The sequence below is a fragment of the Chiloscyllium punctatum genome, chromosome 1 (genome assembly GCF_047496795.1).
Source record: "Chiloscyllium punctatum isolate Juve2018m chromosome 1, sChiPun1.3, whole genome shotgun sequence".
In the NCBI taxonomy this organism is placed as follows: Eukaryota; Metazoa; Chordata; class Chondrichthyes; order Orectolobiformes; family Hemiscylliidae; genus Chiloscyllium; species Chiloscyllium punctatum.
This window is the reverse complement of record NC_092739.1, coordinates 56343155-56360227: the sequence shown is the minus strand read 5'-3', so window position 1 is coordinate 56360227 and position 17073 is coordinate 56343155. Positions and strand designations below refer to the sequence as shown.

The following is a 17073-nucleotide window of genomic DNA, read 5'->3' as shown; positions in this document are numbered from 1 at the left end:
CTCAGCCTTCTGCATTTCTCTAAGACTACCTCTGTACTCCCTAATAACACTCCACCATTAAAACCTGGATCAGTGAAAATTCCCTGCAGCTCAAAGTAGGCAAAACCAGAAATATTCTCCATCAACTTCCTCAACCTGTCTTAAGTGATAGAGTTTTAGTGTAATGTATGACTCGGAGTTGAGCACTCCCTCCGCCACTGATTCCATTTTCAACACTACTGGCTTGCACTGCCAGAATACTGCCTTCTCCATTAGTTCTTCTCCAACACACTAAGATCTAACCCATGCTTTAATGACCTCTTGATTTCTTTAATGCCCTGCTTGATGACCTCACCCTTTCACAGCTAACAACCAATTTCGAATGGCAAGCCTGTGTACAAATTTATACAAAAATCTGAAACTTCCTTGTAGTGGGGGGAGATGATGTGGTGGGTACTGGGCTTTATATTGGGGAAGATTGGAAGTACTGGGAAGAGAGAAGGTTGTAGGTAGTTCGGAATGGCCATTTGAAAAAGCTTGTCAGGCAGACACCAGGATTCAGGAGGCATATGTAAAAACCCTCATCTGAATCAACCAAGTCCTCATTTCCATGTAGCTTTCTGGGAATATTTGGGAAGCTGAAATTTAAGAGTGTGTGAATGGAATGGGTTAGTTTCCTGTTTACCTTCAAGCCAACATGAAAGCCAGAAGTGGATATTTTAGAGGTGGGTTTGGATGGAAAACAGTTCTGTCAGACTTCAGCTCCCCATCTGAACAAAGCTTGCAACATTTTGTATTGGAATTTACTTCTCAGTCTGTCTTTGTTTCCTGCTATTTGATACTTCCATTGAACTACCTGTCTGTCCACTCAAAATGCTGCAAGAGTTCAGAAACATGAATTGATGACTAAAGATGATTTCATAGAACATAGAATATAGAACAGTACAGCACAATACAGGCCCTTCATTCCTCGATGTTGTGCCGGCCTTTTATCTTACTCTAAGATCAGACTAACCTACATACTCTTCATTGTAATATCTTCCATGCGCCTATCCAAGAGTCGCTTACATGTCCCTACTGTATCTGACTCTACCACTACTGCTGGCAGTGCACTCCCGCACCCACCACTCTGAGTAAAGAATCTACCTCTGACATCTCTCCTAAGCCTTCCTCCAATTACCTTAAAGTTATATCCCCTCATGATAGCCCTATTCGCTATGGGAAAAAGCCGCTGTCTATCCCCGCTATCTATGCCTCCCAACATCTTGTACACCTCTATCAAGTCGCCTGTCATCCTTCTTCGCTCCAGTGAGAAAAACCCTAGTTCCCTGACCATTCTTTATAAGACATGCCCTCCAGTCCAGGCAGCATCCTGGTAAATCTCCTCTGTACCCTCTCTCAAGCTCCTACATTGTTCCTATGATGAAGCAACCAGAACTGAACAGAATATTCTAAGCATGTTCTAACCAAGGACTCTATAGAGCTGCAGGATAACCTCATGGCTCTTAAACTCAATTCCCCTGCTCATGAAAGCCAATGCACCATACGTCTTCTTGGCAAACTATCAATCTTGAGAGATCTATGGTCATGGATCCCAAGATCCCTCTGTTCCTTCACACTGCCAAGAATTCTGCATTCAAATTCGACTTCCATGCATTTTTAGCACTTTGAATCGTGAGGCTGGACTCTGTACTCCTTAAGGTGAGGGAAGCATAAAATCCAGCAGAAGGCCTTTCCCTATCTACTGACCAACCCTCCCCAAGATGTTGAACTGTTACTGGGCAGGGAGGAGAGAGATGTCAGCTGCTCATTCACTTTAAGTGACCGATGCCCGAGATGTTACCTGTGACGGTGGGGATTGGGGACACAGCATGAATGAGACTAAGCAGCTTTATTTGTATCAACTGGTGTAGGGCAATGGAGGGGAGACCCCTTTGTGCACCCCACCATGCCCGCAGGTCCATTGGAGGTATCTCACTCAACCCCACCTCCTCAAAAATGTCATTCTTCCCTTTAACCCTAAATATTGGCCTCCACTCTCAATGACATTCCCCCCTTTTCCCAACACAATTCATTGAGGACTCTGAGCTCAGACCTATCTGGGCCATTGGGCATGGGCATGGTGGTCCTATGTATAGTCCTGGCATTGCCAGTGATCTCACTGGTAAGGTGGGGACAACAAAGCTGTCAGGACTCCAATTTGCTGACAACTGTCTAAATTGGGGACTTCCTCCCAAGAAAGGAGTGAAAATCTTGGCTGAAAGCAATTAAATCTGTTCCCACCATTTACTTATTGGGATTGTGGGTGGGCTTATGTAAGACCCCACTTACTTCCTCAACCTATTAGAAAAGGAACGGTCCTGTGGACGCTGTAGAATTCAACCATTTGAGTCATAAGGGAGCTGGAGGCCATTCACCTATTCGGTTCATGTTGGAAATTAGGTAAGGTATTCAGAAGCTGTCAGTTGGAATAGGATCAGTCATTACAATGAGGATTGAACACAAAATTTATTTTGGATAAATAATTGAACAATCAGGTGGATGCAAATGTAGAACACCCTTTATAAGACTAGTATCTCTGGAACTTCAATTTCCCAGTTACATAAATTGCAGAATCTTCAGCTTGTAAATGACAACTGAATCTATAAATAAAAACCCACAAGTGAACAATTATACGAAGGCTTATTCCTGTTTACTGGAAGCTCACAGTGTAAATACATAGAAGCAATTAAATCTAGCCTTAAAAGTCAATGTTTTTATAGTTGCTTCTAGCTTTTGAATTTGAATTCACATAATTTTAGGATGTTTTCAGTGAACAGTTTAAATATGTATCCAACAGTCCTGAGACTCCCCAGTGATTCTGCTTTTATTTTGCAGATTGAACGTTTGGATCATGATTATCAAGCAGCAGTGGATGAGCTGCAGGATGTTAAGGTCGAACGATCTTTCTACCAGGAGAAAGCTGACCGCCTAAATCAGGAGATTAACCATATTCTTGGAGGGCATGAAAACCGTATCATTGACGTGGATGCATTGTGCATGGAGAACAGGTGACTGAAGCTTTCCCTTCTTTTTTACTTCTGGCAGCTGCAAATAAATAATCCTTCACACCACGTATGGCCATGATGATATAATTTAATATATGCAATTTATCCTAAATATGTGAGAAAAATAGGGATATTTTCCCCAGTTTTCTATTTTATATTCATTCCTCTTCTGAATGGAGGAAATAGGCAAATGGTGCTAGATGCATTGCAAGCAGTGCAGAGATGAAAAGCTGAATGATCCCTTTCTGCGCGCTGGCACTTCTGTGCTCTTGTAATGGAGATGAGTGTTAGCATGTGATTTCACAAAATCTACTCTTATGATTCCTGTAGAGGTCAATAGTTTTAATAAAAGATGAATTTCCCATCAACTCGCAGACATGACAAGCTATCTCAAGAGGGTTGGAATATAAAATTTATCTCAAGAGGGTTGGAATATAAAAGCACCGTTGGGCTACTGAGACTTTATAAAGCTCTAGTTAGGCCCCATTTGGAGTACTGTGTCCAGTTTTGGTCCCCACACCTCAGGAAGGACATACTGGCACTGGAGCGTGTCCAGCGGAGATTCACATGGATGATCCCTGGAATGGTAGGTCTCACATACGAGGAACGACTGAGGATCCTGGGATTGTATTCATTGGAGTTTAGAAGATTAAGGGGCGATCTAATAGAAACTTACAAGATAATACATGACTTGGAAAGGGTGGACGCTAGGAAATTGTTTCTGTTAGGCGAGGAGACTAGGACCTGTGGACACAGCCTTAGAATTAGAGGGGGTAAATTCCGAACAGAAATACGGAGACATTTCTTCAGCCAGAGAGTGGTGGGCCTGTGGAATTCATTGCCGCAGAGTACAGTGGAGGCTGGGATGCTAAGTGTCTTCAAAGCAGAGATTGATAAATTCTTGATGTCACAAGGAATTAAGGGCTACGGGGAGAATGCGGGTAAGTGGAGTTGAAATGCCCATCAGCCATGATTGAATGGCGGAGTGGACTCAATGGGCCGAATGGCCTTATTTCCACTCCTATGTTTTATGGTCTTATGATATTGTCAGAAGCAAACTAAAATCTACAGAGATCAAACATTAATTAACTAATGCACCAAATTAATGTAAAGCACTTTTACTTTGACTAATTATTGCAATTGTAATATGTCTTATGAAATCTTTCAGCAGTGTGCTGCACTTCTGACAGATACCTAGCATTACAGGAACACGTCATACAATAACTGACAGCTCTCCAGTAAGCTCACTTCTCTTCGCAATGCAAGGTCAGAATTCCCAGTGTCTTGGGAAATTGTTTCATTGAGCCCGAATTGTCTGGATCCAGTTTTGTTTTTATCACCTTAATGACAACCTGTTTATTAGATCTCTAAGAGACTTTTTAGTTCCCTTCCTTTCAGACAGAAAATGAACTCTCACAAGCATGCTGCTTAGTGTTAATATAATTCCATTCTTCTACACTTCTCCACAGCACGGTACCTTCACTCTCCCTGCCACTCAAAAAGGAACTGTCCTTTTTCCCTGCGACAGTGTGAAAACTGTCACTTGGCAATTCAATGGGTTTCTGTTTGGGTTTCTTGCCCCCATGGCAACTGGATAACACAGGCTTGTTTTCAGGCTGAAGTGCTGCTCATGATTCACCATGCTGTCTCCAGAACAATCTGTTTCAACTCAAGTTAGAGGGGACATTTTAAAACATAATTATGTTGTACCATAGTAATCATTTTTTCCATGATACTATTAAAACACAACCAATTAGAATATTGTAAACATTTTGACAACTAAATGATTACACACTGTACAAGTGTATTCAGTTTAGGAAACCTTGTTAGCATGGATGAGTTGGGCTTGAAGGGCTCTATGACTCTAACATTCTTTTCTCTTTTACCACATTTCACTACTGAACATCTCAAATTGGCAATACTATGAGACATAATCTGTCACAATTTACCACATGCGACAGTTTGGTTTAAAGTTAACTTGTGTGAATTGCCAACAATAGTTGTTTTTACTACTGGTTGATTTATTTCCTTTCAGTCTCTGCAAAAGATCTCTTTTTCTATATAGTTCTTACAGTTTTTCCAGGTCCTTAGGTAAAAGGTTGGACCTTGGTTCTCATTTTCATGATACTTTTCAAACCTGTAGGGACTGCTGATGTTGATGGGCCCAAAGCTTACAGCTTATTTGGTCTGGTTACCTTAATCAAGAACAACACTGCAGGTGCTGGTGGCTGTGAATTGGAATCCAAGGAGAAGTCCCCAGACAGAGTGTTCATTATGTTCTGTCCTCAACAAGTTATTTTGTTCTACTTTAAAATTAAGTAATAACTTACTGTCAGGTTTTCATTTTTAAAAACAGTCTCTAACGGCTCTATTCAAGTTCTAATTGCTGATCTCCATTTTCTGTCATGGCTATATATTTTTTTCATGGCCATGTCTTTGGGGAGGAAAGGTTTCAATGAGACAAATATTTGAATTGTTGAGAACAAATGAATTAATCTCATCCTGTTTCCATTCAAGGTTATTCAAGGTTTGAGCTGTAGAGAGAGGCTGAATAGGCTAGGGCTATTTTCACTGGAGTGTTGGAGGCTGAAGGGTGACCTTATAGAGGTTTATAAAATCATGAGGGGCATTGATAGGATAAGTTGACAAGGGGTCTTTTCCCTAGTTTGGGGAGTCCAAAACTAGACAGCATAGGTTTAAGTTGAGAGGGGAAAGATTTTAAAAGGGACCTCAGGGTGGCAACTCAGAGAGTGGTGCGTGTATGGAATGAGCTGCCAGAGGAAGTGGTGGAGGCTGGTACAATTGCAACATTTAAAAGGCATTTGGATGGGTAAATTAATAGGAAGGGTTTAGAAGGATATGGATCAAATGCTGGCAAGTGGGACTAGATTGGGTTGGTATGTCTGGTCAGCATGGACGAATTGGACTGAAGAATGTGTTTATATGTTGTGCATCTCTGTGACTATTTGACTGTATTTTTAACTCTAAGTTCTATGACTTAACCCTTCAGTCAAATTTTCTTGAAGACATATATTTAGCCCTGCCTCTTTCTGTGCAAAGAGTTCATTTTTATGTCAAAAGAACTTCTCTTTGGCTGTTTTGCATACATTGTTCAGGATATTTTGATATTAATCTAGGAAAGCTTGATTATTCCTTTTTACTTAGTTCATAAATGTTCTTAAATTCATTTTACTTTGTGTCTTTTGACTTCAAACTTTGTCTAATTCCCTTTCAGCAAGATTTGATGCCTCATCATTTTGAGGTATTCATTTATTTTCAAGAATATATCTCCTTCCTTGCAGGTGTATTGTGTTGGGATTCACTTCAGCTTTTTGTACTCTTCTTCAAAGCATTAATTTCTTTTGTTTCATCATTTGCTTTGAGTACTGTTTGTATCTACTTTTCTACACTGGCACCACCCCCCACCTTTTCCTCCGCTACATCAATGACTGTATTGGCACTGCCTCGTGCTCCCACGAGGAGGTTGAACAGTTCATCCACTTTACCAACACCTTCCACCCCGACCTCAAATTCACCTGGACCGTCTCAGACTCCTCCCTCCCCTTCCGAGACCTTTCCATTTCTATCTCAGGCGACCGAATCAACACAGACATTTACTATAAACCGACCGACTCCCACAGCTACCTAGACTACACTTCCTCCCACCCTGCCTCCTGTAAAAATGCCATCCCATATTCCCAATTCCTTCGTCTCCGCCGCATCTGCTCCCAGGAGGACCAGTTCCAATACCATCAGTCAAATCCCTCAAACTCAGCACCGCCTTCCTAACCTGCAATCTTCTTCCTGACCTCTCCACCCCCACCCCACTCCGGCCTATCACCCTCACCTTGACCTCCTTCCACCTATCGCATTTCCAATGCCCCTCCCCCAAGTCCCTCCTCCCTACCTTTTATCTTAGCCTGCTGGAAACACTTTCCTCATTCCTGAAGAAGGGCTTATGCCCGAAACGTCGATTCTCCTGTTCCTTGGATACTGCCTGACCTGCTGAGCTTTTCCAGCAACACATTTTCAGATCTATTTTTCTAAGCCTTCCTCATGTTTGTCATGTGATCTAATTCAGACAGTTTTAACTCATCACCAGTCACCCTGAACATTTTTCTTTTCAACCAGATGCTCCAGTATCATTTTAGGATTGCTAAGCTGAATTTCTAACCCTTTGGACACATCTTTGGTCATAATATTAGTTCTCACAGCAGACTTACAGAAAGCCTGTGATGTTCTTAACGTCATTCGGCTTTTCTTGTACAATTTTGGTTTCAACAATCTTGGTGTGCTTCCCCAAAGTCACTGCAGACAGTGATACCTGGTCTCCAACCAATTCATTCCCTAATAAAGAAAACCACATGCCAATGATCACATGAATAGTAATTAAGGTGCATTTTAATTTAACTTATATAAACATATAAATTTTAAAAATCCACCACTAATCCCATAACCATCCATTTTTATTTAGGGAATTTTCAAGAGAGTAATTCTCAATAACTGCCAATGTCAGTGACCATGCTGCTCCTGTATCATTAAGAATAGCAATTAGCTTTCTCCACAAAGATTTGATTTTTTTTTATTTACTATTGTCACATGTACCCAGGTAGAGTGACAAGTTTTGTTTTGCATGCAGTACAGGCAGATCATAGCATATAGAGAAGGTGATGGTATAGTGGTATTATCACTGGACTGTTAATGCAGAGACCGGGATAATGTCCCAGGGACCTCTGTTCAAATCCCACCACAGCAGGTGGTGGAATTGAATTCAGTTCAATAAAAAAATCTGGAATTAAGAATCTAATGTTGACCACGAATCCATTGTCAATTGTTGGAAAAACCCACCCTTATGTCCTTTAGGGAAGGAAACTGCTATTTTTACCTGGTCTGGTCTACATGTGATTCTAGACCAACAGCTAATGTGGCTGACTCTTGTTTAATTGGGGATAATTAATAAATGCTGCCTAACCAGTGACACCCTCATCTGGTGAATGAATAAAAGAGTAAAGAATACAAGGTGCATAAGGGAAGTAGAACAGAGCAAGGAATACAATGTTACAACTGCAGAAAAGATGCACAAAGAGAGGACACTTCATTAAGCAGAAAACTTCTATCATTTTCTGCACCCTGCTCCACCGTATTACAAAATACAGAAGAACATATTAGTTTGTCATTACCTTCACTCATTCGGACTGCATTTCAGGAGCAATGCTGTGTCATCTTACAAATGCTACAGTTTTGTCTTTTAATGTCCAAAATTCAGAATTAATCTGGACTTTATTTACAATGAAGATAAGATGTTAATCTTTTTCAATCAGACTTAAAGGTGGTGGCTCTTACTACTCCAAGGAGGGTTTTTTTTGCTTCCCTGGGACATTTTCCTCATTGCTTTCAGAATTCAACAACAATGGCTTGATATTAAAACGTTTATGAGACAGCTTATAATCAGGTTGACATTATAGCAGTTTTCCTTACGTTGGAGACTTTCTGGTCTCCCGGTGGGACTTTATTCACAAAAATACCCTATTTTAAAATTCTTCCATCAGAATCATCTCCCTTAGTTTTTAAAACCCTGTTTAACCTTCATTGACAGATTCTACCTTTCAAAAGTAATTTCCTTTTCTTCAGCATGTTCCGCAAAACTCTGGTTCTGTTTCTTTTTGAATTTTTAAAATATTTGAGGATAAACATCTGGCACAAACTCATAAGCATTGAGAACAGCATCTTTTACTGTATTGTAATCACAAAAACTGTTCTTTGGAAAGAGATGATTGTAGCTGCAAAACTTTTTCTAGAATTGATTCTGCAGTCTAATGATCCAATTTTTTTTCCGCCACTACAGTTTTCTCAAATGAGGCAAAATACATTTCATATCCCTTCTCAGTAAAATAGCAATTAAATTAATGCTCCTCATCAGATCAAAGCCGGGACTTAATTCTGCATCTTCTGCAAGTTTTACCGGCAGCCCTGTTTGTTTAATTCAAATTTTTCTTTGTCCAGTTCATACCTTCTTAATTATTTTCTCGTTAAAATCCAAGGCTTGCCTTTGCTTTTTCCTTTTTTTCTTTCAAACTTTTTCTTGTTCCTTTTAGTATGCTAATTAAAGGTTCTGTATTTCTCTGTCATATCTTTCCAATTCAATTTCTTTCATTTCTGCTTTTAATTCTCAAATTCTATTTGTTTCATTTATAATTTAATTTTAGCTGATTCAGCATCTATCAGGATTACCCTTTTCTCTTTTTGTTCATTCATGGTATGTGGACATTGCTGAAAGGGCTAATCATTATTATCCATTCCTAATTACCCTTGAGAAGGTTGTGGTGAACTGCTTTCTTGAACAAGTGTGATTGTTTAGCTGTAGATATACCCTGAATGTTAGGAAGTGAGTTCCTCCTTTGAACAGTGATAGTAATTCTAAGGCAGGATTACTCCCATTAGCAAAAGGGTCAAAAACCAGAGGACATTGATTTTAAGGTGATTTGTGAAAGAACGATTGCTGATGGGATGAAAATGTTTTTAGGATTTGGATTGCAATACCTGAGAAAGGTGGTGGAAGGCAATTCAATTGTGGCTTTTAAAAGGAAATTGGATCATTATCTGAAGGGGGGGAAAAAGCATCAAGGTCATGGGAAAAGCTTGGGGGAGTAGGACTAGCAGAGTTGCTATTGCAGAGAGACAGCGTGGATAATAAACGTAAATGGCCTCCTCTGTGCTGATTACAGCTTGTCAGAAAAGCTTTGTTTCCTTTCCATAACACTCTCCTGTTTAATATCCAGCTCTATATCTGCTTAGAAAAGAATGGCCAGTGCACTATTTTTAAACCTCATTTTCAAATCTTGCCATTTCTTTCTTTCTGCTTAAAAGGTCACATCTCACAATAAAACTCATTTTTCTTTTTATTTCCTTTTGACAGTCTCATTCTCACTTGAATATCGCAGCCAGGGAGTGATGTTTTATAGGAGCATAAATGTCATCCTTAAATTACAATAGCTGTTGACACTGAAGCGTAGATTATCTGAAATGGGTCCAGTTTACACTCGAATGGTTAAAAGCAAGTTTTGTTCTGGCAGAAATGGAATTATTTTTACTCAATTTTCTGAGATGTGCTCATGATCGTAATCTTGTACAGTTTGAAACCTGTGTTTCAATGGCAAATTACATGAAAGTGAAAAATGTAGGGGAGTTAGAGGGGGGAAAAGTCTTCTTTGGGAAAGTTAAGAAGACATCACAACCAGGGTTTGCCAAAGTTGACAGAGGAGACCAGAAAATGACACACAAAAACAGAATCATTTGGCACCTTGCAGATTATCCAAAGATTATAAGCTTTCAAAGCTTGATTTTATATCAATCTTCGAGCTCCTGGTATTCTGACAGGACCTTGTGTCTATATTGTCTTACTCTCCCCATCTCTGTTCAATATCCTATCAAGCAGTTTATATACTTAGCCTGGCACCAGATAGCTAACACACATTATGAAACTTTAACTGCTGCTTGCAAAAAGTGCAATCTATCCCCTTAATTAGTGGATCACTTACAACTATCACTTTCCCCACCACCATTTTCACCTCCACCTGTTGGCTAACCTTTGGCTTCAAACTGCTACAGTCATCCTTCTGTCTGTCTACCAAAAGTCCGTATCCTTGTGTTTACAGGCAGTAATACATTGTGCCTATTTGATAGCATCAGTTGCTGCAGATCCTCATTCTCCATCTTGCTGGGTTCTCTTTATTCAGTGCGTTATTGATCATATCAACCTCATTCTGAGCCTGAATCTCCCTACAAGGCGTAACTGAAGTCTGGAGCAAACCATTCAGATATTCCTCCTCCTCCTCCTCCCTTATGAGGTAGGTTGGCTGCTGTGCACACTGAAATGCAATGAGTATGTTGGAGAGATTTGAGATGGCAACATATACTGCAAATGTGTTTACTTAAGATAGTAGTTCTGTACAGAAACCCCATCAAACTCCATTCCAGACACATAAGGTGCCGTGTCATATCTCAATTAATAGTTATATATTGATGAAAAAATATGTCTAGTTTTTCAGCTTTAGGAGTATTTAGTGCTAACATAATTGGAATGTAATAAAAGAGACAGTAGCAACATGGATATGACATTGAATTACCAGGTGTTGGCAAGTGGGACTAGATTAGGGTAGGATATCTGGTCGGCATGGACAAGTTGGACCAAAGGGTCTGTTTCCGTGCTGTACATCTCTTCGACTCTATGTCCACATTAAGTGTATAAGTCCTGCTAAGATTTGCTTTCCCAAAATGCAGCACCTAACATTTATCTAAATTAAACTTCATCTGCCACTTCTCAGCCGATTGGCCCATCTGGTCAATACCTTGTTGTAATCTGAGGTAACCCTCTTCGCTGTCCACTACACCTCCAATTTTGGTGTCATCTGCAAACTTACTAATTACACATACTATGTTCATATCCAAATCATTTATATAAATGACAAAAAGTAGTGGACCCAGCACTGATCTTGTGGCACTCCACTGGTCACAGGCCTCCAGTCTGAAAAACAATTCTCCACCTCCATCCTCTGTCTTTTACCTTCGAGCCAGTTCTGTATCCAAATGGCTTGTTCTTCCCTGTCTTCCATGGGATCTAACCTTGCTAACCAGTCCCTCATGGGCAACCTTGTCAAACGCCTGACTGAAGTCCATATAGATCACGTCCACCGCACTGCCCTCATCAATCCTCCTTGTTATTTTTTCCAAAAACTCATTCAACTTTGTGAAACATGATTTCCTGTGCACAAAACCATGTTGACTATCCCTAATCACTCCTTGCCTTTCCAAATATGTGTACATCCTGTCCCTCAGGATTCCCTCCAACAATTTGCCCACCACTGACGTCAGGCTCACTGGGCTATAGTTCCCTGGCTTGTCCTTACCACCATTCGTAAACGGTGGCACCATATTAGCCAACCTCCAGTCTTCTGGCACCTCACCCATAACTATCAATGATACAAATATCTCAGCAAGAGGCCCACCAATCACTTCCCTAGCTTACCACAGAGTTCTAGGGTACACCTGATCCGGTCCTGGGGATTTATCCACCTTTATGCATTTCAAGACTTCCTCCTCTGTAACATGGGCAAGTTTCAAGATGTCACCATCTATTTCCCTACATTCTGTATCTTCCATGTCCTTTCCAAAGTAAACACTGATGTAAAATACTCATTTAGTATCTCCCCCATCTCCTGCGGCTCCACACAAAGGCTTACTTGCTGATCTTTCAGGGGCCCTATTTGCTCCCTCATTACCCTTTTGTCCTTGACATGTTTAGTAGATCAGTAACTTGCCTCTTGTGAATTTCCAACCAGATATGCTGTTTGATACCTCAGTCTTTGGGATAATTTGCTTACATATTTAACATCATACCAACTCTATGATTTATATATCATATCATTCATCTTTCTTCTTTGCATGATACAAATCTTGGGAATTATTGTAAACTGGGAGGAAAATAGTGTAAAATGTCAAGAAGACAAAGTTAAAAATCACACAACACCAGGTTATGTTCCAATAGGTTTAATTGGAAGCACACTAGCTGCTCCTTCATCAGGTGGTCCAAAAGCTAGTGTGCTTCCAATTAAACCTGTTGGACTATAACCTGGTGTTGTGTGATTTTTAATTTGTACACCCCAGTCCAACACCGGCATCTCCAAGTCAAGACAACCCATATGTCTTGGAATATTAACTGGGAAAAATGGACATTGCAGTATTAAGGATAATGTACAAGCTATGTTGATTTTGCAATTTGTAGGTCAAAAATAGAACTGTGTGGTTTCCTTGTGATCGTATAACTTTGGGAGAAGTTATTCCTCATTTTAGGAGACAAGCTGATAGTAGGTGAACTTTGGATTGAAAAACTACCAAGGAATAGGTTTTGAAATTTTAAATGGCAGTTTGTTTCAGACTTGAGAAGGAAGTTCCATTCGAACCTCCAGAAAGCCTGCAAACAAATACAATTTTCTCTTTTCTCACCCATTGTGAATGGAAAATAAAACAATATTTAAGATGCTGGAAAAAAGAACTTCTAACTCAAGCAATGACCTAGGTCCAACTGACCGGCTACGAATTGAGGATTTTCTATTGCCATGAGGTTGACACCAGTGCTATCTCATCACCAAAAACCAAAAGGAATTGTAAGAAGGTCACCCTCATTCCATCTTGATGTTTGCTTTCTGGATCTACAGACTCATCTACAGACTCATTCTTTTCTGCTTTTGTTTTCCGCCTATGATATTTCTTTAGAGCTGTCTGTGTCGTTTGTCTGATTTGTCTGAGAAAGTACTGAATTGGATGATTAACCATGATAATTTTACATGGAAGAACAGGCTTGAAGGGCCTGTATTTCCTATTTTCTATGTTTCTCTGCCCTTTTATGAGCGCACATGTACACATTTGGTTTGAAGGGGTATAGTTTAAGTAATCTGTTTTACAGATTGTTAAAGGATACATTTATTTATAATTTTTGTTAATTGATGAAATCCATTCTGAATTTCTTTTGTCCTAGATTGTAGTCAATGTCAGACAAATTAACCACCTTTATGATTCAGGTGTTCATTTCTATATTTGTGATGGTTCGTAGAATAGTGTGGCTTGATTTCTAGTGCACTTTCCCCATCAGGATTGTGACAGTTGGCAGAATGGGCAAACAATTGGAAGATTACTTTTAAACCTAGAAGTGTGAAGTGATTCATTTTGAAAGAGTGCAGGGAGACTATATAAATCAAAGAGCACAATTCTAAAGGGGTATAAGCGTGTGCCTTAATAATTGAAAGTGACAGGATTGCTTCAGAGAATGATTAATAAAACATATGGCATTTTCAGTTTTATCAATAGGGTCATTGAATACAAAAGCAATGAATTTATGTTAAATTTTTTTTATGGTTCAGCTGCAGCTAAAGTCCACACTTGAGAGAGTGCAAAAATTATTCTTGAGAATGTTTTCATGGATGAAGACCTCCAGTTACAGAGTGAAATTGAAGAAGTTGAAACTGAACTCCTCAGAAGGGAAGCTTGAAAGATTTGATGGAGATATTCAAAATCCTGAAGATTCTAGACAGTGTATTTGGGAGAAAATGTTCTCACTGGAAAAGATTGAGAATGAGAGGGAGCAGATTTGAAAGTAATTGGCTAAAATAACAATGGTGACAGAAGAATGATTTTATTTTTATGAAGTGGTTAGGATCTGGAATATGCTGTCTGTAACTGTGGTGGAAGCAGGTTCAATTGAGGATTCAGATGGAAATCGGATTATTACCTGAAATTGCCCTGTTAAATGGCTAAGCAAGCCACTCAGTAGAGGAGGCGATGGCCTAGTGGTTTTATTGCTGGTTTGTTGATCCAGAGGCCTAGGTAACGTTCTGGGGACCTGGATTTGCATCTGCCATGGCAGATGGTGAAGTTTGAATTCAGTAAAAATCTCAAATGAAGAGCCTAATGGTGACTATGAATCCATTAGCAACTGTTGGAAAAACCCATCTGGGTCACTAATGTTGTTTAGGGAAGGAATCTGCCACCCTTACCTGGTCTTGCCTATATGTAACTCCAGACCCATAGCAATTGCCTTCTGGGGCAATAATGCCTGGCCAGCAACACCCTCATCCCATGCATGAATAAAGAAAAAACTAAAGTTTAAGGGGAGGCTAGGGACACCAGTAAATGCTGGTCAGTCAGTGATGCCCATGACTGACTTTTTTTTAAAAAGAAAGAAAGGATGGAGTAGCTCTGTTTCTGTAGTTTAACCATTTTGTGATTCTGTGATTGCCTTTACAATGCTTTGAGATTTCTGGTGGTCATGTAAAACAAGTATTTCTTTTACAGGTCAACTCTGGTAATAATTCTTGGCTGTAAGTTCATTTCTCTGAGACATTTTCTGTGGTTGTGTGTCTCCGATCGATCTAGTCTGCAGCTCTGGCCCTTTGATTGATCTTGATCTGGGCTAGGACTCTGACAGCATCTAATGAAGATAGTACAATGTGCAAGTGAAAATATTGCTGATTATTCCATTTAAGTACAAACTTCCAAATATTAGAGCAAACTATCTTAAATATATTAAATGGATCAGTATGAATACAATAATTTGTTGTGATGAAGAGTAAGTTGACATATGACGATGAGATCACTGATGCTCTGAGCATGACCTTCAATAAAAGTGCACTATTCAAGCTCACATTTAGAAAGGTAGCCTTGTAGTACCTTCAATCCAGTTTTGAAAATGTGTCAATCTGCTTTGTCTTTCGGAAAGCAAGGGCAAAGTCACATGGTTTCAGTTCCTCTTTTTCTAATTTCTAGGTACCTGCATGAACATTTGAAACAGATCCAGGAAGAAGTCAACATTCTTAAAAATAACATTTCAAAATATAAGGTATTGTTCACTGTAACAAATTATTGGTCTCCACTTAAACCTCATTCTTTCATTAGCAGAAAGCAATAGTCAATGTACATTGTAGTCAACTCAAATTTTAAATGGTGCAATTATACTGTCAGACCTTCAGTACTAAGGTGTGTGCCATTAAAATATCCAAAATGATTCTTGTCACCTATTCAATCAAAATTGCTGTGCTTTGATTCTTTTCTTTACAACTCTGCAAGACTTTTATGATTTAAACAAAGTAGAAAGATCACAGGTTTTTTCAAATTGGCAAGATTGTATTTATCAATTCATTTGCGTTTTAAGACCTTCATTAAGATTTCAGCCTTTCCCATTAGCCTAGTGTTGAACTTAATATTTTAGCTGAGAGCTGTAATACTCATGGATAAAGACTGATTCTGCAGCTAAATCATTTAAGAGGACACAGTTTCACAGAGAGCAACAACAGTGTTTATTTAACCCAAGAATTAGATAGTTGTACTTCTTAAATGCTCCCTTAATATTGTTTACCTCAAATCCCTGGCAACTTGCTTTGGACATTTCTTGACAGGCAGTGACTACACTCCGTCATTAAGAGTTTAGAAAGCATACCCAGTAGTAACAACCATAGAATGATAGACATTAAAGCCCACAAGGCAGCCAATTAGCTCATCATATTAATGTTACCACTAAAGCATTGTCCATTTTCTGCTTTAAATACTCAATGCCATGAAACATTCTTTGTTCAACTCCACTTTGTTTAAATAAATCATGATTTCATTCTTAGTAACAACTTAAAATCGATCAGTGCTTGAGTCCCCAACTAGAGAAAATAGTCTCTGTTTTAGCTCTATCAAAATTAAAATTCATAATTAAAATAAAAAATCTCATCCTCTCTGTTCTATTGTAAATAGCTCCAGATACTCAAATCTCTTCTCAAAACCAAACTTTCACAATTTTGGTGCCATTTAGTTGAACAGAGACCTAAAGCGCAGGTACATAGTTTCTTGAAAGTGGTATCACAGGTAGTGAAGAAGACATTTGGCACACTTGCCTTCATTGGTCAGACCATGGAGTATAGGAGTTGGGATGTCAGTGTTATGGTTGTACAGGACATTGGTGAGGCCACTTTTGGAGTAATGCATGCAGTTCTGGTCACCCTGCTGTAGGAAGAATGTTATTAAATTGGAAAGGGTGCAGACAAGATTTGCAAGGATGTTACCCCGACTGGAAGGTTTGAATTATAAGGAGAGGCTGGATAGGCTGGGACTTGTTTCCCTGGAGTATAGGAGGTTGAGGTGTGACCTTATAGAAGTTTATAAAGTCACAAGAGGCATGGATAAGGAGAATAGCGAAGGTCTTTCCTCTAGGGTAGGGGAGTTCAAAACTAGAGGGCATATGTTTAAGGTCAGAGGGGAAAAATTAAAAGGGGCCAGAGGGGCAGCATTTTCATACAGAGTTGTGCATATATGGAATCAACTGCCAGAGGAATTGGTAGAGGCAGGTACAGTTACAACATTTAAAAGACATTTGGACAGGTATATAAATTGGAAAGGTTTAGAGGGATGTCGGCCAAACGTAGGCAAATCGGACTAGTTTATTTTGGGGAAAACTGGTTGGGATAGACAAGTTGGAAGGAAGCATTTGTTTCTGTGCTATATGACTCTGTGA

At 39.5% G+C, this 17073-nt stretch overlaps 1 protein-coding gene across 4 annotated transcripts in view; it reads left to right on the top strand.

Annotated features, from left to right (window-relative positions):
- The window catches only part of ccdc149a (coiled-coil domain containing 149a), a 133459-nt gene that overhangs the window by 65497 nt on the left and 50889 nt on the right, over nucleotides 1-17073 (top strand). For all 4 annotated transcript variants that reach the window (XM_072563972.1, XM_072563971.1, XM_072563970.1 and 1 more), the window contains exons 6-7: nucleotides 2857-3029; nucleotides 15345-15417. In XM_072563972.1, the coding sequence (XP_072420073.1) occupies nucleotides 2857-3029; nucleotides 15345-15417 (246 nt within the window). The remainder of the gene's footprint in view (nucleotides 1-2856; nucleotides 3030-15344; nucleotides 15418-17073) is intronic.